At 35.4% G+C, this 23673-nt stretch overlaps 3 protein-coding genes across 6 annotated transcripts; all 3 read left to right on the top strand.

Annotated features, from left to right (window-relative positions):
* Nucleotides 1-12193: 12193 nt before the first annotated feature.
* LOC133301825 (subtilisin inhibitor CLSI-I-like) lies at nucleotides 12194-12976 on the top strand. Of its 2 annotated transcripts, none has more exons than XM_061501523.1 (2): nucleotides 12194-12385; nucleotides 12457-12976. In XM_061501523.1, exons 1-2 carry the CDS (start codon nucleotides 12319-12321, stop codon nucleotides 12759-12761), a joined length of 372 nt encoding a protein of 123 aa, XP_061357507.1. In that variant the 5' UTR covers nucleotides 12194-12318; the 3' UTR covers nucleotides 12762-12976. The 2 variants fall into 2 exon arrangements, with proteins under 2 accessions (XP_061357507.1, XP_061357508.1); XM_061501524.1 differs by having other exon boundaries at nucleotides 12195-12385; nucleotides 12469-12976.
* A 4190-nt stretch (nucleotides 12977-17166) lies between these two features.
* On the top strand, nucleotides 17167-18006 carry LOC133301823 (subtilisin inhibitor CLSI-I-like). 2 transcript variants are annotated; one of them, XM_061501520.1, is made up of 2 exons: nucleotides 17167-17414; nucleotides 17498-18006. In XM_061501520.1, the coding sequence occupies exons 1-2, from the start codon at nucleotides 17348-17350 to the stop codon at nucleotides 17725-17727; spliced, it is 297 nt and encodes a 98-aa protein (XP_061357504.1). In that variant the 5' UTR covers nucleotides 17167-17347; the 3' UTR covers nucleotides 17728-18006. The 2 variants fall into 2 exon arrangements, with proteins under 2 accessions (XP_061357504.1, XP_061357503.1); XM_061501519.1 differs by having other exon boundaries at nucleotides 17179-17414; nucleotides 17486-18001.
* A 4465-nt stretch (nucleotides 18007-22471) lies between these two features.
* On the top strand, nucleotides 22472-23116 carry LOC133301808 (subtilisin inhibitor CLSI-I-like). Of its 2 annotated transcripts, XM_061501502.1 has the most exons (3): nucleotides 22472-22588; nucleotides 22672-22933; nucleotides 22966-23116. In XM_061501502.1, exons 1-2 carry the CDS (start codon nucleotides 22522-22524, stop codon nucleotides 22899-22901), a joined length of 297 nt encoding a protein of 98 aa, XP_061357486.1. In that variant the 5' UTR covers nucleotides 22472-22521; the 3' UTR covers nucleotides 22902-22933; nucleotides 22966-23116. The 2 variants fall into 2 exon arrangements, with proteins under 2 accessions (XP_061357486.1, XP_061357485.1); XM_061501501.1 differs by having other exon boundaries at nucleotides 22672-23116.
* The last annotated feature ends 557 nt before the right edge of the window (nucleotides 23117-23673 follow it).

Here is a 23673-nt window from a genome sequence, read left to right as displayed (position 1 = left end):
TTTCCTCCCCTTTTGATCTTATACACGGTGATATATGGGGCCTATTTCACACAATTTCTGTAGAAGGCTCTCGTTACTTTCTTACCATTATAGATGATGCTTCTAGATTCACATGGATTTATTTTTTACATAAAAAATCTGATTTCAGTTCTGTTTTTCCTTCACTCAATAATTTTATTCATACTCAATACTTTTTACCTATTAAATCTGTACATTGTGATAATGCACCTGAGTTCCAGTTGTCAAATTTTTTTCTCAACTAAAGGTATTCAAATTTTCCATTCCTGTGTTGATCGACCACAACAGAATGTTGTTGTAGAGCGCAAGCACCAACATCTCCTTAATGTGGCACGCGCCCTCCATTTTAAATCCCACATCCCTTTGCAATATTGGCAAGATTGCATTTTTACTGCCGCTTATCTCATTAATCGCACCCCATCTCCCCTACTTTCTTCTAAAACTCCTTTTGAGCTTCTTTTCCATAAATCTCCAACCTATGACCATCTTCGAAATTTTTGCTGCCTTTGCTATAACTCCACACTTCCCAAGAACCGCCATAAGTTCCCCCCTAGGGCCTTACCTATTGTTTTCTTAGGGTACCCACTTGGTTTTAAAGGATATAAGCTTTTGGATTTACAATCCAATCGCACATTCATTTCACGTGATATGGTGTTTTTTGAACTCTAAAACTCATTTTGCTTTAAACTCTTCCTCATCTGCTGTTCATACAGAATTTTCCCATTTGCCCACTCCTTCTTCTTTATCTGATCCCTCTGTAGAACAACCTTTTTCTCCTGGCCCACTTATTTCTTCGCGTCCATCACATACTCATCATCCACCCTCACACTTTAATGATTATATTTGTTCTTTATCCAGCTTTCATCCCCTATCCAATTGCCTCTCTTACCATCGTTTGTCTCCCTCTTATGCTGCTTTCATTAATTCTGTTTCCTCCTATTATGAACCTACTTCATTTTCTGCTGCCTCTCAATTACCGGAATGGCAAACCACCATGAAAGTTGAGATTTCAGCACATGAACTTAACAAGACTTGGTCCATTGTTTCCCTTCCACTTGGCAAGCAAGCTGTAGGCTGCCGTTGGGTCTACAAAGTTAAGTATAAATCAGATGGTTCCCTTAAAAGGCATAAGGCTCGTTTAGTGGCCAAGGGGTTTACTCAACATGAGGGTATTGACTTCTTAGAGACCTTCTCCCCAGTTTCCAAGCTCACCACTATTCGTGTTCTTCTTGCACTTACTACTATCAACAACTGGTCTCTTGTTCAGCTCGACGTCAATAATGCTTTTTTCCATGGGGAACTTCTTGAGGAAGTTTACATGCATCTGCCTCCTGGGTACTCTTCTACTCAGTCTTCTCTACCTCCTAATGTTGTTTGCCGACTGCATAAGTCACTGTATGGTCTTAGGCAAGCCTCAAGACAATGGTTTGCTAAATTTTCTACCACCATGATCTCACTTGGTTTTATTCAATCACAATCTGACCATTCATTGTTTGTGCGTTCCTTTGGTTAATGTTTCATTGTTGTTTTAGTATATGTTGATGATATTATCATTGTTTCTAACAATACTAATGAAGTGCAGCTCCTTACTGATCAACTTCACAATAAATTTTGTTTAAAAAATCTGGGATCCTTAAAATATTTCCTTGGGCTTGAGGTTGCTCGTTCTACCAAAGGTATTTCTGTTTGCCAGAGGCATTATGCATTGCAAATTCTTAAGGATTCTGGTCTTTATGGTTGCAAGCCACGCACCACTCCCTTTGAAGCTGGACTTAAACTTTCTGCATCTGATGGAGATATCATCCCGGATCCTTTAGTGTATCGTCGGTTAATAGCACGTTTACTCTACTTGACAATTACAAGGCCTGCTATTTGTTACAGTGTTAATTTTTTCAGCCAATTCATGGCATCTCCTCGTGTTCCACATCTTCAGGATGCTCATAAGCTATATCAAACATACAGTTGGTCAAAGCATTTTCTTATCCTCATCTTCTGCTATACAACTTAATGCATTTTGTGATTCTGATTGGGCTTCTTGTGTTGATAGCCGTCGTTCCATTTCTGGGTTTTGTATTTTTATTGGAGACTCTATTATATCTTGGAAGTCTAAGAAACAAGGAACTGTTTCCAGTTCATCCACTGAAGCTGAATATAGGTCTATGGCTCATACTACATGTGAATTACTTTGGTTGTTCTCTCTGTTCAAAGATCTTCAAGTTTTACATCCAACTCCTACTCATCTGTTTTGTGATAATCAGTCTGCACTCCATATTGATGCCAATCTCATTTTTCATGAACGCACAAAGCATATAGAAATCGACTGTCATCTCGTTCGTGAGCACATTATTAAAGGCACTTTGAAGACCTTCCCTGTTCTTTCATCAAAAAACTTGCGGATCTTTTTACTAAACCTTTGCTTCCTTCAAAGTTTTCAGCTCTTGTATCCAAGATGGAAGTTCTGAATATCCACCCTCCAACTTGAGGGGGGCAATTAACATATATTTTATATTTTATAATTTTCTTTTTGTTGTAACTACTTCTAGAATGTGCTGATGTGTAATTCTTTTATTTTTGGACTGATGGTGCTAATATGCATGCACCATTATGTTACGCTCCCTTTAGCTTTTCTTTTTATTGCAACTTGTAATCGTCATTCTTAGCATGTAATGGAATATACAGATTTCCCATTCCTTGTGTTTTTCTTCTGTCTGTTATCCACAACTAATAATTTTTAAAGCAGTTCATCATCACATCTAATAACGAATATTGATTTCACGCTTTCTTGAATTAACATTTTATTTTGTGGGGCTGATATCCATTATTATTTGGGAAAATTATTTGTGCTTTAAAAGAATGTAAGTTGTATTCTTTTAGTTTTTTTACTCTATGTACTCCCAGTAGCACATATTTATAACATGAAAAATTACTTTTTTTCTCTCTCTTCGTTCACATCAGCTGAAGTGAAAACTGAAAAGTGAAAAAAAGCAACTTTTTATATTATAATTATGTACTACTACGAGTACATAGAGTACAAAATTTAAAGAATGCAACTTACATCCTTTAAAAGGACACGTACTAAACCCTTATTATTTTTACTCTCAATTGAAATGTTGATTGTTCGTTGGCGATGAAATTGTAGGCCGATGGGCTGTCTACTACAAAGAATTGAACACATTTCGATTTAATGGCCTCTCGGGTTTACCGAGTCAACTTCAACTCGTTGGATGCCTTAGGAGGTGTCCATTCCCCATTAAAGCCGATGAGTTTGGTAGTGCATGGCCTGAGGTCATCCTTATTCGGATTGAGTGTTTTGAAGGCGTTTCAAAATAGGATGTGAGGCGCACTCCCATTGTCGATCAACATTCTCCTTACCTTACAATTGATAAGGTTACCTGAGTTGACAAGACTGTCTTCGCAGCCTGGAAGGATTCCTTCCATATCTTCCTCTATAAAGACAAGTGAGGCCAATTTGGCTTTATTACCGTACTCATTCAAGCTGGGCTTTGTCCGTAATGAAAACATTTCTTTCAAGCAAGGTTGTTGAATCCCAATGTATAGGGGTGAAACTGGGTCGGGTCGGCCTACGTCAGGATAGATCTGACCTAGTATATTTTGTATAATAGGCCGGGTTCAGACCTTAAAAAAGCCTATTTAATAAAAAGGCCGTAGGCCCACTTTCAAAAGGCCGAGCCTATAAGCCTACAGGTCGGCCTATATTGTACTATTTATTTTAAATAAAATAAAATAAAATAAAATAGAGTAAATATGCCTTGAAGAAAAAAAAAGATATAAATTTAATCAATTACAATTATTTATAACTTAATCATATTCGATTATATTTTAATAGAAATCTTACTTTATTTCTTATAAAGGAGGAACCAACATCATAACATGTTAGATTATATTAAAAAAAAATTGGCAGAGGTTATACTTACTACAAGCATCATGATATGTTTGTTGGATTGATGTAGTTATTTTAATTTACATAGTATGAATTTGTTTGTTGGATCTGATGAAATATATGTTATTTAATTTGAGCATTTTGCTTTTGAAAATGACTTAAATGCATATTGTATTAGTTTTGTTATGATTCATGATTCTGTTTGGACGTTGAAAATATGATTTTTGGTGTAGCAACAGAATTTGAGTACTTTGTAAAGTTGATTCATGGTTCTGTTTGGAAGTTAAAAATTAACAGGCTAACGGCCCAAGTCAGGCCATTTGTTTTTTTCATAAACGGGCCAAACCAGGCTAACAGTCAGACTCATACTAGGCTTGGGCCGGGCCAAATTGAAATTTTTTGACGTAGGCTTGGGCTTTTTGGGGCAAAGCTCGGCCCAGCCCAGCCCACTTTCACCCCTACCAATGTATATTGTGTTTTATTCGGCAAATTTTTTGTGTCGTGTATCGTATCGAATCGTAAGATACAGAAATATAACAACAGATAATTTAAAAATATATAATATATAAATCCTAATTCCAAAATGAATCCAATCAGCAAAATACATAAATAACTAAAGCTCAAACCAGTTATCTCCTACTCATCGATTATCAAGACTAATATTATCACTATCATTACCTAGAAGTGACATAACTAATATTGGTTTTTGGTGATTGATTTATGAATTTAAATCACAAATCAAATCTTTGTTTTCTTTCTCTTATTAAAAAGATTTTTGATATTTTCTTTCACTATCAAATCAAGTCACATTTTTGGTTTGATTTTTGTTTCGTACGTTAGATGATTCGATACTGTATCGTCGTACGATACAACTATACACAGTCTGATACAAGACATGTTATGATACAACCAATTGATACGTATTGCAGAGATTCTGAATAATATTGTATCACACGGTATGTATCGTGCTATACCAACAACTATGCTTTCAAGTACTTCCTTTGTGCATTAGTAGATTTCCCCGTCCTCCTTAGCTGCATAGATTGTGTTGACGTCAATGTCAAGATCTTGGTACTAATTGTTATTGGGAGAGAAGAGGGACCAAGCTCGTCCGGGGCTCTTTGTGGTCGTCCCTTTGTCGGCCTCTTCCCTTGTTATCACTCCTTTGCGGCTCCTAGTCCTACTTATGCTTTTTCGTCACCATATTCCATTGTTTGTCTCTTCCTAAAAGCAAATGAAATAATACTTTAGTCATTCGTCCCACAATACTTCTTCGATGGTGTCATGCAGATCTCAACACTCATCTGTAATGTGACCATATCCATCGTGCAACACACGACGTATGCTCTTGTCTATCTTTCTATGCCGCTTAAGGGGCTTAGGCCATTCAACACATTGCAACTTGGTCCGGGCCACTTCTGTCCAAATTTGGGACTTTGACATATTGACAGGGGTGTGTAATTCTCATATCTCCCTATAGTAAGACGGGCATCTGAGTTCTTCTTACTCCTCTGCTTCTATGCATCTCAGGCTTGGTGAGGGGGGGTATCTTTCCTTGTACATGACATTATCTCTCTCAATTTCCTCCATCTCCACGTACAAGGAGGACATCACCTTGAACTCGGTTAGGTTGTTGACCGAGGTCTTGTGTAGGGAAACAACAAAAGAACTGGTTAAATTGTTAAATGAGATGGGACAAACTATTACTTCAATTTGATTTTGTGATGTTTGTTTAATTTCTCTTGTTTGATATTGTGCCTCAACAATAGTCAAATCCCTTTTGAAATATGCTTAGTAATGAGATTTACTATCAGCCTCTTGTTGGGAAGCGGAGTTGGCTTCTGAATGCTTTTAGGATTTAAGGAGAGATTAGGATAGTGGACCATACTTTGTTTTTGGTGTGAAAGAATGTGTGTAGTGATGAAATTCTATCTTGTTGCCTCATGGTCAAATAAGAAGGTAGCAAAGTGGTGTAAAATAAGTTGGATTGTTTGTTTAGAGGTACCTCTAGTATTACATGAAAAAATAGAGAATGTAAAGAGAGTTGGTCTCTTTCTCTTCCATTATTGAAATTCAATTTGGTAGATCAAAATCAAACCAAAAGTTCAATACTATTTATGTCATTTCTCTATCTTAATAATAGATTTTATCCCATTTTCCTTTATTTAGTAAACTCTTAGTCAACAATAGGTGCTCTGAGATGTTTAATGATGACATCAGGGCAAAAAAATCTTTTATTTGGGTATCTTCTCTTCTGCTATTGACACTCATTTTCCTGAATCCTATTAGAGATATAAATATTTTATTTTAGTTTAGTTGTGATATTCTAGAATCTTCTCTTGCTCCTTTATATAAGAACCTCATTTATGTACAAATTAATCACTATTCTATGAAATCAATTTTTTCCTTATTTTCCCTCTTTCATATTTCTAATATGGTATCAGAGCAAATATTTCATCCTCTATGAACGGAGATTTTGCCGCCGTCACTTTTTTCCCCCCTTTGTTTTCTTTATTGGTCTTCCTTTGTCCAAATCAGTGTCTCTTTTGTCAAGATCTGTATCATTTCTCTCTCTCTTCCAGATCTGATCCCAAATTGTGAATTTTATTTTATCTTCTATCTATTCTTAATAGCCTTCTTCCATTATTTTCATTCTATAAATCCATTCCTTACTCTTCCTTTATAGCCTTCTTCACACTCTACTTGGGGATCGTCTGAAACTCTACGCAATTTCAGGTGCACCTTTTTGCCGTCGAGGACAAGCGCACTTCTCGTCCTTGTTTCTCCTAGATCTATTCGTTCGTTTAATTCATTTTTGTAACATCCAGCCTCGAGCCGGTTCAATTAACATACATATGATACAAACAGAAACAGCGGAAGACTTAACTTACGAAAATACGAGCTAACTTTTCTTTTTTCATTAATCTTAATTCACATGACATATCACATTGCACACTTCTTCTAATTTAATTCTTATTGGACGGAGACGAAAATCTGATAGAGTAACCTCTGTAAATTGGACAACTGGAGATTTGCAAATCCCACTCTCAAGGTATCCTGATAGACAATTTCTACAGTATATACTTTCAGACATACCAGATATCCATATAGGATCATATACCCATCCATGGGCGCATGCATAACTTGGCTCTGTGCCACTATGTCTAACAGCATACAATCCAACACATAAACATAAACTGAATAATACATCATCATATCAACATGCCTGAATACTCAAATGTACATGCATCCAACTGAAAGACATGTACAAAACATATACAGGCCATATACAAAATAAAGGATCAGATATCATGATCACCAAATGAATAGAACACCATACAACAGTCCATGTTCTCTAAAAATAACATTTATAATAAATAGTAGCCTCCGGCTACCCAGAACTCCATATCCTCATACTAGTACCTCTAGCCACGGGTAATGTCCTTGTCCCATGAGGGCTCTTCAATTAACTGTGTTCCTGAAATCATATCCCCAAACGAGGTTAGAGACGAATCTCTAGTAAGCTCTAGGTTTATAGAGAACTCTCCATACCCTAGGCTAACTTCCTGCATGACAGTCAGATACATAATATACAAAACATCATATAAGCAAATATCATAGCTGAACATATCTCATATAACATATCATGTAATCCAATATCATAACTAAACCAAGCATATACACAAATCTTATCAGAGACGTACGCAGTCATTCCCAAGGGATGACCCCAAGCGAAAATCAACTCACGTAACAAATATCTTTTACAAAAAGCATCAGAATACTCACATCAGAACGAAACATGTTATCTTAGAGACGTACGCAATCATTCCCAAGGGATGACCCCAAGCGGAAATCAACGTACGTAACAAATATCCTTTACAAAACATTACAATAATCAAATCAGAACAAAACAAATCATATCAGAGATGTACATAGTAATTCTCAAGGAATGACCCCAAACGAAAATCAACGTACGTCCCAAGGGAGGACCCCAAGCGGAACCAGAACATTTCGGAGGCGTACACAGTCATTCCCAAGGGAGGAACCCAAGCGGAAATCGACGCACGTGTTCCCAAGGGAGGACCCCAAGCGGAACCAGAACATATCAGAGGCGTACACAGTCATTCCCAAGGGAGGACCCTAAGCGGAAATCAACGCACGTGTTCCCAAGGGAGGACCTCAAGCGGAACCAGAACATATCAGAGGCGTACGCAGTCATTCCCAAGGGAGGGCCCTAAGCGGAAATCAACGCACATGTTCCCAAGGGAGGACCCCAAGCGGAACCAGAACATATCAGAGGCGTACACCGTCAATCTCAGGGGAACCCAAGAAGACATCAGTGTACCTTACAAGTCAATTCCAGCCAAAGATCAAGACAGAAATCATATCAGAACAAGTCATATAACAAATGTGTACACAGTCAATCCCAGGGGAGGACCCCAAGTGGAAATCAGTGTATGGGTTCCCAAGGGTGGACCCCAAGAGGAACTCAACAAAACATATCATATTAACACATATCAAAGTAAACACATCAAAACAAAACATATCATAGTATCATATAGCTCTATATGAATGCATCTATATCATATATCTCATACATATCATACAACCCGACCACAGTCCGTACACTATGGCGGAACACAAAGTAGGAGCGAACCCCATAAACATAGAGCTTACCTCTTGAAGCTTTTTCAATCCGCTTACTTGTGGCACAAGTTACTTATATATCTTCAAGAGATTCTGATCCTTTCCAGTCCCTAGGTACACCTTGAGAAAGAATCCAAAATACAAATCAATAAAATGCTATCATGCCTAGATTTTCATAAGGCATACATTTTCTCGCTTATTTCCGTTTCTTTACGTTTTTGCCAATCCTATGCCAATACGCAAGTCTAGACCATTTATAATTGTTCGCGTTCTTTAATTTAATCAAGTGTTCACTTGAGAATTTTCAACATAAATCATGCCATTTTCTTTAAAAGGCCGTGGACATACCCGTAGGGGATCAAGATATTTTTAACAATTTTTCCAAGCCATTTCACTTCTTAACTCATCACTTTCATGCATTGGAACAACCACACATTTTATTTAAATAAAATGTAACAAAATCTATTCCTAAAAACTCCTCTATAGGTCGAAATCTCCAAGGGACTTCCAAGGAGTCTTTTCTTTTTCAATTCATTATCTTCACTTAACTTATAACTTGCACCTACATATGCATGCATCCACAAGGTTCCAATTTAATTTCGGAACATCAAGTCCCTCCAAAGCCCATCATGGCCGAAAATGGTGTACCACACCATAGGATTTTCCCCACTTTAACATTCTTACTAATTCATCAAATTTATACCCAATCTCACATATTAAATCTTCTCAATACATAGAACAACATTTTTCACATCACACCCTAATTACCCTCACAAGGCCGAGGCATAGGGGAAGAGATACATGGGATTTTTTTCAAATTTTTTTTTTAACATACAAATGCTTATTTTCCTTTTCCTATCTCCAAAACATACACCATAAATCATCATTTCACATTTTAAACTAGCCTCCTTCCACCCACACATGCTCATAATTTTTCATAGCTCAAATCATCAAAATACTATCATGGAAGTAGGGTTTTATTACCTCCAATGGCTTGTACAAGGTTTAAGAGGCAACCTCCAAGTAAAGCTACATAAAAAACTCCCCTTTTCACCTTGGATGAATAGTGAACCGAAAATGGGGTGATGAATATCTCCCTCCACAAACGAAATCAGCTCAAATGGAGGGGAGGAATGGCTTCCTTGGGTGATTTCCTATGAGATTGGTATAATGGGCCAAGGATTTGATTGATGATTCATGGAGAAATCAAAGAAATAAAAAGGAAACCTAGCTTCTCTAATGGACGAATGGAGACAGACGGACGACTGCGCATGGATGGGAAAAGAAGTAATAAGGTCACTGTGTTATAACGTTAAATAGGTTAAGTTGTTTTAACTGGGTAACAACTTATCTATCTACACACCTCCATTCAATACCAAACTTTACCCGGACTAGAATATTTTTCGGGTAACTTTGTTTACCCGCATTTTTACTCCTTAACTATCATTTTAACTCATTTTTCACCTAAGGTGACTTTATCTCTTTTTCTCTATAATTATTCTTCCATATTAAATCCATAATTAAATGTGAGGGTCATTATAATTTTGATGTCAGAGATGATGCTTCCCGCTCTCTCCTTCGGTGGGTCACACAAGCCACCACTGCTCCTATTAAACTCCCTCCGTTGCTGTTCAGCAAACAGGTCAGTGTTACCCCAATTCGTGCTGCCTTTATCGTCAATTATACTTGTGAATCCGGTCGCATCTCCTCCTTTGGCCGCGTTCCAGTTCTCAGATCTCAAACCTGTTTCATTTTTTGGCGTCGTTCATCGGATCAGAGAAATAAACGACGCTGGTGGACAGACATGATGCGAGTGGACAAGTGACGCTAGATAAAAAAATGAAACAAACTTGAGATCTGAGAAGAGGGATGCGGCCAAAGAAGGAGACGCGATTGGATTCACAAGTATGAACGACGATGAAGGATGCACGAACGAAGGTAACGCCGACCTATTTGATGAACAACGACGAATGGAGTTTGACAGAAGCGGTGGTGGCTTATGTGACTCACCGAAGGAGAGAGCGGGAAACATAATCACTGATATCGAAATGAACTAAACGAACACATAAATCTAGGAGAAATAGGGATGAGAAGAGCGCTCGCCCTTGATGGCAAAAAGGTGCGCTTGAAATTGCTTAGAGTTTCTGACAATCCCTAAGTAGAGTGCGGAAAGGAAGAGTCAGGAATGGATCTGTAGAATGAGAATAGTGGAAGAAGGTTATTAAGAAAAGATAGATGTTAAAAAAATTCACAGTTCGGGATCAGATCTGGAAGAAGAGGAGAGAAAAGATACAAATCTTGGCAAAAGAGACACCGATCTGGAAAAAGGAAGAACAATGAAGAAAATAAAGGGAAAAACGGTGATAGTAGCAAAAATCTCTGTTCACAGAGGATAAAAGATTTGCTCAGATGTCATATTATAAATATGAAAAAGAGAAAATAAAGAAAAAATTGATTTAATAGAATAGTGATTAATTTGTACTGAGATTCTTATATAAAGGAGCAAAAGAAGTTTGTAGAATATCACAACTAAACTAAAATAAAATCATTTATATCTCAAGTAGATGGCATTCTCCTTTGTATGCAAAGTATGTTAATGAGCTCTACGTTACTCAACTTAAATGTAGTTTATCTGTTTCGGGCTACAACTTCTATTCCAGACCCTAAATTCAAAATTGAATATATAATTATTTTTGAATTTGAACCAATAAATATTGCCACCTTCCCACTTACTTTCGTCATTACAGGTATATATACTCAAGGAAGCACGGACACTTGTAAAAACAGGAAGAGTCGGGTCCGACACGCTCTGACACGGCGACACGCTCCGACACGCTCCGACACGGTGTCGGACACGCGGTTGACTTTTTCCGACACGTTGACTGTTCCGACACGCGAATTTGACCGTGTCCGACACGGTCAAATGGCATTTTCGTAATTGTTTTTTAATATTTTTTTTTAAATTTTTTTTTTTTTAAAAAAGTTAAAATATATTAATAAAACTTCCACCTGATCATATCAATTTTATCTTTTTGTCTTTTTTCCACTTAAGTAGATAAGAGATCATCTCAGCATCATTGTTGTCAATTCCCATCACGCTCTTGTTGTATCTCTCTCTAATATGATTTGATCTCTCTATCTGATATTATATATCTCTCTCATCCCAGTTCGTATTTTTTTATTAAAGCTTCCATCTTTATAACGTGTTGATGTGTATTATTAATTTAGTTTCATTTTTTTGTTAAATTATTAAATATTAAATGAAATATACACTATATAAATTAAAAATATTATTTAATATTAAAACGTGTCCCAACGTGTCGAAATCCATAATTTTTTAAGATTGACGTGTCGGAGTGTCGTGTCGTGTCGTGTCACGTGTCGCGTGTCGTATCGGTGCTACATAGTATATACTAGCTTGAACAAAGATATTATCTAGACTGATTCTCTTGAAACCCTTTTGTTTTTTTCTTCAGAGCTAATAAATTATTTGCATGTCAACACCATTATATACGCCAAACATTTAGACCAAGTTAGCTTACGTGACACCACAAATTCGACGCACATGGCATTGGAAAAACCAGCATATTCGTCTCATTAAACAAATGTCAAAATAGGTGCCAGCCTAGAACCAACTCTGTTTGGTCAAAGATTCCTTAATCCCTACTCAAAGGTTTCGGCTTGAGATAACTTTCATCCCCCTTAAAGATTAGCAAAGGTTCCTTTGAGAAGTGTTCGGTCGTTTGGTATTTATGGCTGAGGGAAAACAAGGACAAGGAACTAATCCTCCTCAAGAGCAACCCAAAAAGCCCTTGCCACGTAAGTGCTAATTTTATTGTTTCCAAATATTCAGTGCAAAGCCAAATTAATTCACCAAGTGGTATAAAAAGGTGTTTTTGCAGGGTCCAAGAACCAGCTTCTGGGGACAAATAATCCTACAAAAACAAGTTGGCCTGAGCTGGTTGGAATCACTGCAGAAGAAGCAGAGAAAAAGATAAAGGAGGAGATGGCTGGGGTTAAAATTGAAGTGGTGCTGCCTGGTTATCATATCACTTGTGATTACAAAACCCAGCGAGTTCGATTGTATGTTGATAAATCTATAAAGGTCATCCAGACTCCGATGATTGGCTTATCCGTCTACCAAATATCATTTAATAATTCAATGTTTTCGTTGGTGTTTTGTTGTTTTGGCTGAGACAATATCTTCATGCTACTTGGCCATTGCAACAGCAGTATGGTTTGACCGGAACCTTGGCCTACATTATGTTCTATATAAACCAATAAGAAGGTTCTTGTGGTAAATTTGTTCCATCCGCCTGTATATTGTAAAATTTGTTCTAATTTTCTGCTTAAGAAAAATTAAGGTTGTTTGGTTCCCATAGATTGATGTTCACTATTCTAACCTTAAAGTCACATATGATTGCTGTTATTTGTTGTTGGATATATTAATAATATAATCCAATAATATGTTCATATATAAGTTCAATAGGGGAAAATATGATTATTTGGTCTTATATGGGACAGAGCTCAATAATTTGCATTATCTCTAGGGTTTCCTAAGTTGAAGGTAACCCTATTGAGCATTCCAAATTTTATGTCTCTACGTGTAATACTTCAAGCAGCTCTAAACTCTTCTCTCTAAAACCTGTAACCTCTAATAATCTTGAAGTTGTAGCTTCGTGTTTCGGACTTTAGCGAGTAAGGTGTCTATTTGAAGATTTTATCAAGAAGAACTCATATGTTCAATCACTTTCACGATTCGTGTAACACCCCGTTTTATAACCGATTTGTTAATATTGTTTATGATATTTAACGCAGCTGCAATCACAATAATTGATTTATAATTACGGATAAATTTTTGTTTTTACTTTCTTGAACATGGTTCCGATTTACATTATTCAAATATAGAATTGCAACTCATACCTAATTAATTGCAACTCTTCCTTTTTACTCCCACTTTTTTTCGTTTTCTTTTCTTCACAAAACGAATTTTTGAATAGGCGTAATATATATATATAATTAATTAATATATATTTTAAAACATCCAGAAATTTAATTAATTACAATCTAAGCAAATTGTTTGAAAATCGAGGAACCTAATATATATATATATATATATCTATATATATATATATATATATATATATAAATAAGCGTAAATATTTCTACAGCCACTTTAGATAAATTTATCTACAACTACCCTTTTATAACTTTAATATTATAACTATGTACTACCGGTAGTACATAGTTATAAAGGGTAGTTGTAGATAACTTTATCTAAAGTGGCTGTAGAAATATATTTTTCATATATATATATAATATATAGAGTCAGGATCATTTTACACAAGTATAAATTACACTCTAAATCTTGTCTGTTGATTCCTCTTATATCAATGGGCTCTAATTTTTTAGTAATGTGAGCCATTGGATAAAAGTGGATCAATGGTCAAGATTGAGTGTAAGACTTCTAATTCTTACACCGGTGTAAGAATATCCTGATCCATATATATATATGGGGACAGATCCGTTTACAAACTTTTTTGACAAATTTTAACAAATTACACTATCTTCTCCTGGGAGAACATAGTGAAACATAGTGTTTTCCCGGGAGAAGATAGTGTAGTTTGTAAACAAAAATGTTTGTAAATATAACTTGCCCCTATATATATAGGCAGGATTTTTTGACACCGGTGTCAATCTTTGAAATTTGACATCAAAATTCTAACCGTTGATTTTTTCGCAAATCGACGGTTATCATTTATAGAAAATTAAGAATTAATTAATAAGTTTGAGTGGCGGAAATCATAACCGTTGATTGGAAGATATTAACAGTTAGGATCTGGTGTCAAAGGATATATATATAGGGAAGGATATACTTACCACAAAAAAGTTTACAATCCTGTACAACTAACCTAATCACCATTGATTTCTGTCAATCTAAGGATTATAATTTATTGAAAATTATTGGGTCGCATTTATTAATCAATTATTAATTCTCAATAAATTATAACCGTTAGATTGACGGAAATCAACGGTGATTAGGTTGGTTGTTGATCCGGATAAAATATAGGCCCATGAGAGGCCCTGTGACATATGGAGAAGCCCAAACCCATTAAGGATCCAGAGCAAGCGCGATGGACAAACATAGTGCATAAGATGCGATGCACTCATCGCGCTGGACAATACGCGATGCACATATCGCGGATAAAACCCCCTTAAGGAAGCTAACTTAAGGCCCAAGGCAATCCCACCGTGCCTTTATTCTAATAACAGACATACAACTCCAGTTTGCTGCGACTCTACGACTGGAGATAAGGCTACTCAGGTCCTAGCACTGACCTGCAGCCCAAGACTGGCCACTCAGAGGCCAAGCCGCCTTGCTAAAGCGGAATCATAACCACTATATAAACAAATGGTACAACACCAAGGTATGATGATTCTTTACATTAATAACATACAAACTCCTGCCTCTGATACTGACTTAAGCATCGGAGTGTCTTTTCAGGTACCCCACCTATTCGGATTCATCGCGCTACAGCAAAGGACAGAGACGAAGTAAGATCCAACTCCCACTCCAGGCCCAAGACCAAAGAACAACAGTCCACATCTCAACCGTGTGTGATTAGGCTTGATACATACTGGCCAGCCCATATTGTATTTGGTCTGATCAGTTGTAAAAGTGGTAAACTTTTTTTGTGGTACGTATATCGTGCCCCTATATATATATATATATATATATATATATATATATATATATATTTATTAAACACATGAAAATACTTCAAATATAAGTCTAAAATATGTTTGTGATTTTTGGTACCTTTGTTAGAAATTCGAATTATGTTTAAGAGAGATAAAATATGCCAAATGAGATGTTACTACGTAGATCATGAAAAGTTATGTGAAATAAAAAAAATCATTTGACTTGGATATCTAATCAAAAGTTATGATTTTCTGAAGTTTTATGGTAACGGTATTGCTTATGGTAACGAGATTGTGTCACGTGGCACACAATCGTGTGAGTGCCGAAGAGGGGGTTGTCGCGACACTCAGCTAAATAAAAAAAGTTATGTGAGTGCTGGAGGAAGAATCACTACACTCGGTATAGTTGGGACCCCCCGACACTAAAGATTGCATTGATAAATACCGAGAATTAAATACCAGATTGGAAGATTAAAAGGGTAAAAACCCCACATATGATTGTTCTTATTTGCTTGGGACATAGTTGGATACGATTTAAATTGTAAATTATATAACATGAATATCATATTTGAGCTCAACATTAGGATTGTTATTTGTCTTGTTATCTTTGATCACCTATTTTATCCAATGGAAATAGATAACGTAGGTAGTTTTAACTTGTAAATCGAAATGCAGCTGTACTCATCAAGAAAATATTTAATTGAAATGTGGCTGAAATATACTTTTCAAAGCCCGGTGAATAAATATTTTTAAAGAAGTTCATCATCACATCTAATAACGAATATTGATTTCTCATTTTCTTGAATTAAAATTTTATTTTGTGGCAGAAAATGTCTATTAATTTTTTGCTCTCAATTGAAATGTGGATTGTTGGTTGGCCCAGGATGGAATTGTCTTATGAGATGGGACAAACTGTTACTTTAATGTAATTTTTTGATGTTTGTTTAATTGCTCTTAACTTGTTTGAGATTATGCCTGAACCACCATATCCCTTTTGAAATATGCTTGGTAACGAGATTTACTATCAAGCCTCTTGTTGGCAAGCTGAGTTGGCTTCTGAATTTTGCTTTTGGGATTTTAATGGAGATCAGGATAGTTGAACATACTTAGTTTTTGGTGTTAAAGAATGTGTGCTATGATCACATTCTGACTTGTTGCCTCATGCCAAATGAGAAGGTAACAAAGTGATGTAAAATAAGTAGGATTGTTCGTTTAGTGGTTGTACCTTGGTACTGAATGAAAAAATAAAGAATGTAAAGGGAGTTGGTCTCTTTCTCTTCCATTGCTGAAATTTAATTAGGTAGATTGAAATCAAACCAAAGGTTTCTTTACTATTTATGTCATTTCTCCTTCTGAATTGTAGACTTTACTCCATTTTCCTTTATTTAGTGAACGCTTTGTCAACAATAGGTGCTCTGAGAATGTTCAATGATGACATAAAGGCAAAAGAAGCTCTGGAGCAGAGTGAACATGCAAACGTCACGTGGCTTGAATCTCTGATTCGGGTATTTCCTGGTATTGAAATTCATTTCGCTGAACACAAGTACACGGCATTTTACTTTGAATACAAAGTATGTTAATGCGTTCTACGTTACTTAACTTAAATGCAGTTTATCGGTTTCCGGGCTGCAACTTCTATTCCAGGCCGTAAATTTCATATTGAAAATAGAATTATTTTTGAATTTGAACCTATAAATTTTGACAGCTTCCCTTTTACTTTGATTACTTAAGGTATATATATACTAGCTTGAACAAAGATATTATCTAGACTGATTCTCTTGAAACCCTGTTTTTTTCTTCAGAGCTAATAAATTATCTGCATGTCAACACCATTATATACGCCAAACATTTAGTCCAAGTTAGCTTACGTGACACCACAAATTCGACGCACATGGCATTGGAAAAACCAGCATATTCGTCTCATGAAACAAATTTCCAAAATAGGTGCCAACCTAGAACCAACTCTGTTTGGTCATAGATTCCTTAATCCCTACTTAAAGGTTTCGGCTTGAGATAACTTTCATCCCCCTCAAAGATTAGCAAAGGATCCTTTGAGGAGTGTTCGGGCGTTTGGTATTTATGGCTGAGGGAAAACAAGGACAAGGAACTAATCCTCCTCAAGAGCAACCCAAAAAGCCCTTGCGACGTAAGTGTTAATTTTATTGTTTCCAAATATTCAGTGCAAAGCCAAATTAATTCACCAAGTGGTATATAAAGGTGTTTTTGCAGGGTCCAAGAACCAGCTTCTGGGGACAAATAATCCTACAAAAACAAGTTGGCCTGAGCTGGTTGGAGTCACTGCAGAAGAAGCAGAGAAAAAGATAAAGGAGGAGATGGCTGGGGTTGAAATTCGAGTGGTGCTGCCTGGTTATCTTATCACTTGTGATTACGAAACCCAGCGAGTTCGATTGTATGTTGATAAATCTAAAAAGGTCATCCAGACTCCGATGATTGGCTAATCCGTATACCAAATATCATTTAATAGTTCAATGTTTTCATTGGTCTTTTGCTGTTTTGGCTGAGACAATATCTTCATTTTACTTGGCCATTGCAATAGCAGTATGTTATATTATGGTTTGACCGGAACCTTGGCCTACATATTATGTTCTATATAAACCAATAAGAAGGTTCTTGTGGTAAATTTGTTCCATCTGCCTTTATATTGTTAAATTTGTTCTAATTTTCTGCTTAAGAAAAATTCAGGTTGTTTGGTTTCCATGTATTAATGTTCACTATTCTAACCTTAAAGTCATACATGATTGCTCTTATTTGTTGTTGGATATATTAATAATATAATCCAATAATATATTTACATACAAGTCTAATATGGGAAAACAAGATTATGTGGGCTTATATGGGCCGGAGCTCAATAGCTTGCATTATGTATAGGGTTTCTTAAGTTGAAGGTAACACTGTTGAGCATTCCAAACTTGATGTCTTTTGGTGTAATACTTCGAGCAGCTCTAGACCCTTCTCTCTAAAATCCATAACCTCTAATAATCTTGATGTTTTAGCTTCGTGTATCGGATTTGAGTGAGTAAGGTAGATTTGAAGATCTTATCGAGAAGAACTCATATGTTCAATCACTTTCGCGATTCGTGTAACGTCCCGTTCTATAACCGATTTGTTAACATTGTTTATGATTTTTAGCGCAGTTGCAATCACAATAATTGATTTATAATTACAGATAAAATTTTATTTTTACTTTCTTGAACATGGTTTTGTATTTACATTATTCAAATATAGAATTGCAACTCATACCTAAAGCAAAAAACATAACATATACACTTAACATCACCAACCAAGTAGCTCCATAACCTATACATACTTCGAAAACGTTATTTATTTTAGTTTACAAACCCTTTTAGATATGTGCCAAGTTATACAATCTCGTTGCCGTAGGCAGTTCCGTTACCGTAAAATTTCATGAGGCCATAATTTTTGACTCGGGAGTCCAAATTAGATGATTTTTTTTATTTCACATTATCTTTCGAGCTCTACGCAATAACACCTTATTTGACATATTTTATCTCTCACAAACATAGTTCGAATTTGTAACAATGAAACCACAATCACAAAAAAAAGACTATGAAAAAAAAGTGAGAGCAAAAATGGAGAACCCGCAGAGCAGGGATAGAAAATAAAATGCTCGACAACTTTTAACTATTGTCTCGCACAAAATTGATTTCAAAATCGAGAAAGCTAAACAAATCAAGGGTTTCTACTTCTTAACGCCAAAAATTGGCAAACATCATATATTATTATCCTAAAAAGGAGAACGCTGGCAGAAGAGAAAGAAGTAACATAGAAGGGATAGACGATAGCTTCAGCGGCATCAAGCATGGCCAATATGTTATCGTCTATCTCTGCTTTGTTTCTTCTTTCCCTATTGCTAGGGCTCTTCCTTTTTGCTTCCACTTTTTCTTCGTTTTCTTTTCTTCACAAAAATAAAATTTGAAATTAACTATTATTTGTTGCAACTAAAACATATAGAAATTTAATAAAATAAAATCTAAGCAAAACTGTTTGAAAATCGAGGAAGTTAATATATCTATATATGTATATATATTGGGGTAAATATTTCTACAGCCACTTCAGATAAGGTTATCTACAGCTACCCTTTATAATTATGTACTACTGGTAGTACATATTTATAACATTAAAGTTGTTATTTTCTCTCTCTTCATTCACTTTCCAGAACCTATCTGCTGACATGGAGAGAGAGAAAAAAGAAACTTTAATATTATAACTATGTACTACTAGTAGTACATAATTATAAAGGGTAACTGTAGATAACTTTATTTAAAGTGTCTGAAGAAATATATTTTTCATATATATATAGGCAGAATCCTATGACACCAGTGTCAAACCTTGAAATTTGACATCAAAATCCTAACCATTGATTTTTGCAAATCGACAGTTATCATTTATAGAAAATTAATAATTAATTAATAAGTTTGATTAGCAGAAATCATAACAGTTGATTGATTGATATTAATATTTAGGATTTGGTGTCAAATTTTAAAGTTTGACACTGGTGTCAAAGGATATATATATATATATATATATATATATATATATATATATATATATATATATATATATATATATATATACGGGTTCTCTTTTTCTGCAGTCAATGTAGATAATACAGTGAGCCCAAAACTGCGTCATTTTGGGAGCGAATGTAGATAACTTATCTACATTCACTTTAGAAACATTAAAGCCTATATATATATATATATATATTGGAAAAAATATACTTACCACAAAAAAGTTTACAAACCTTTACAACTAACCTAATCACCATTGATTTATATCAATCTAACGGTTATAATTTTTTGAAAATTATTGTGTCGCATTTATTAATTAATTATTAATTTCCAAAAAATTATAACCGATAGATTGACGGAAATCAACGGTGATTAAGTTGGTTGTAAAGGTGGTAAACTTTTTTGGTGGTAAGTATATCCTATCCATATATATATACGAGGTAGGATCCTTTGACACCGGTGTCAAATTTGAAATTTGACACCTCATCTGAGAGCCATTAGATCAAGAAAAATCAACGGTGTCACATGCTTACAAATCAGAGCCATTGATTTTTTTTTTTTATCTAATGGCTCTCAGATGAGGTGTTAAATTTCAAATTTGACACCGGTGTCAAAGGATCCTACCTCTATATATATATATATATATGTATATATATATAATGAGTTTACATATATATATATATATATATATATATATATATATATATATATATATATTAAACTCATCAAAATACTTCAAATATAAGTCTTGGTACCTTTGTTAGAAATTCGAATTATGTTTAAGAGAGATAAAATATGCCAAATGTGTAGATCTCGAAAAGTTATGTGAAATAAAAAAATATCTGATTTGGATATCTGAGTCAAAAGTTACGGTCTTCCGAAGTTTTGCGGTAACAGTATTAGTATTGCCTATGGTAACGAGATTGTGTCACGTGGCTCACAATCGTGTGAGTGCCAAAGAGGGGGTTGTCGCGGCACTCGGCTTAAAAAAAAAAAAAATTTACGACAGTGCCGGAGGGAGAATCACGACACTAAATATAGTTGGGACCCCCCGTGACACTAAAGATCGCATTGATAAATACCGAGAATTAAATACCATATAGGAAAATTAAAAGGGTAAATACCCCACATATGATTGTTCTTGTTTGCTTGCGACATAGTTGGATACGAGTTAAATTGTAAATTATATAACATAAATATCATATTTGAGCTCAACTTTAGGATTGGTATTTGTCTTGTTATCTTTGATCACCTATTATGTCCAATGGAAATAGATAATGTAGGTAGTTTTAACTTGAAAATCGAAATGCAGCTGTACTCATCAAGAAAATATTTAATTGAAATGTGGCTGAAATATACTTTTCAAAGCCTGGTGAATAAATATTTTTAAAGAAGTTCATCATCACATCTAATAACGAATATTGATTTCTCATTTTCTTGAATTAAAATTTTATTTTGTGGCAGAAAATGTCTATTAATTTTTTGCTCTCAATTGAAATGTGGATTGTTGGTTGGCCCAGGATGGAATTGTCTTATGAGATGGGACAAACTGTTACTTTAATGTAATTTTTTGATGTTTGTTTAATTGCTCTTAACTTGTTTGAGATTATGCCTGAACCACCATATCCCTTTTGAAATATGCTTGGTAACGAGATTTACTATCAAGCCTCTTGTTGGCAAGCTGAGTTGGCTTCTGAATTTTGCTTTTGGGATTTTAATGGAGATCAGGATAGTTGAACATACTTAGTTTTTGGTGTTAAAGAATGTGTGCTATGATCACAGTCTGACTTGTTGCCTCATTGCCAAATGAGAAGGTAACAAAGTGATGTAAAATAAGTAGGATTCTTTGTTTAGTGGCTGCACCTTCGTACTGCATGAGAAAATAAAGAATGTAAAGGGAGTTGGTCTCTTTCTCTTCCTTTACTGAAATTTAATTAGGTAGATTGAAATCAAACCAAAGGTTTCATTACTATTTATGTCATTTCTCCTTCTTAATTGTAGACTTTACTCCCATTTTCCTTTATTTAGTGAACTCTTTGTCAACAATAGGTGCTCTTAGAATGTTTAATGATGACATCAAGGCAAAAGAAGCTCTGGAGCAGAGTGAACATGCAAACGTAACGTGGCTTGAATCTCTGATTCGGGTATTTCCTGGTATTGACATTCATTTCAATGAACACAAGTACACGGCAATTTACTTTGAATACAAAGTATGTTAATGTGTTCTACGTTACTTAAATGCAATTTATCGGTTTCCGGGCTGCAACTTCTATTCCAGGCCGTAAATTCCATATTGAATATAGAATTATTTTTGAATTTGAACCTAAATCTTTTGACAATTCCCAATTACTTTTGATAACAAAAGGTATATACTAGCTAGAGCAAAGATATTATCTTGACTTTTTTTCTTGAAACCCTTTTACTAGTAAATTATTTGCATGTCACCACCATTATATACACCAAACGTATAGTCCAAGTTAGCTTACATGACACCACAAATTCGAGGCACATAGCATTGGAAAAACCGGCTTACTCGTCTCATTAAACAAATATCCAAGAGGTGCCAAGCTAGAAAGAACCAACCCTATCGAGTAATAGATTTTCTTAGTCCCTACTTAAAGCTTTAGGCTTAAGATAACTTTCATACCCCTCACAGATCAGCAAAGGATATTTTGAAAAGTGTTCTGTTTTTTGGTATTTATGGCTGAGGAAAAACAAGGATACGGAACTAATCCTCCTCAAGAGCAACCTAATGAGTCCTTGCCAAGTGAGTGTTAATTTTATTCTTTTCTAATATTCAATGCGAAGCCAAATTAATTCATCAAGTGGGATCAAAATATGTGGTTGCAGGGTCTTACAACCAGCTTCTGGGGACAAATAATCCTACAAAAACAAGTTGGCCTGAGCTGGTTGGAGTCACTGCAGAAGAAGCAGAGAAAAAGATAAAGGAAGAGATGGCTGGGGTTGAAATTCGAGTGGTTCTGCCTAATTATGGTGTCACTTGTGATTACAAAACCCAGCGAGTTCGATTGTATGTTGATGAATCTAAAAAGGTCATCGAGACTCCGATGATTGGCTAATCCGTCTACCAAATATCATTTAATAGTTCAATGTTTTCGTTGGTCTTTTGCTGCTTTGGCTGAGACAATATCTTCATGTTACTTGGCCATTGCAATAGCTGTATATTATATTATGGTTTGACTAGAACCTTGGGCTAGATTATGTTCTATATAAACCAATAACAAGGATTCTTGTGGAAAATTTGTTCTATCTGCTTGTATATTGTAAAACTTGTTCTACCTTTCTGCTTAAGAAAAATGTTGCTTGTTTGGTTCCCATAAAATGATGTTCACTATTCTAACCTTGAAGTTACATATGAATGCTCTTATTTGTTTGGGACACAGTTGGATACGAGTTAAATGCACAATTATATAACTTAAATATCATAGTTGGGCTCAACTTTAGGATTGGTATGCCTTGTTATCTCTTATCACCTATGTTATCCTATGGAAATAGATAATGTTGGTAGTTGTAACAAGTGTTATAAAAATTGGATCGGACCAGTCAAATTGAATCGGAAACCGGTAAACCGTCCATGTGATCGGTCCGGGTATCATACCGGATCGGACATGTTAACAAATTGGTATGAATCGGGTTGAATCGACCGAGTATCATTACCGGTGACTCATCGGTTCAAAAAGATCTAGCCGGTGATAAAACTTCCCCAAATTTCTACATTTTTACTCGCCCTCTTTCAAGATCATGATGTTTATAACAACCCTAAATCTCAAGATGTGTTAAATCGAGGTAAGTGAGACAGTGTGTGAATTTTGTGACTGTTAAGAGGATTCT

The sequence above is a fragment of the Gastrolobium bilobum genome, unplaced genomic scaffold, assembly GCF_033153095.1.
Source record: "Gastrolobium bilobum isolate Gb01-03AN ecotype WA unplaced genomic scaffold, APGP_CSIRO_Gbil_v1 utg5528, whole genome shotgun sequence".
Taxonomy (NCBI): domain Eukaryota; kingdom Viridiplantae; phylum Streptophyta; class Magnoliopsida; order Fabales; family Fabaceae; genus Gastrolobium; species Gastrolobium bilobum.
This window is presented reverse-complemented; position numbering and strand designations above follow the sequence as displayed.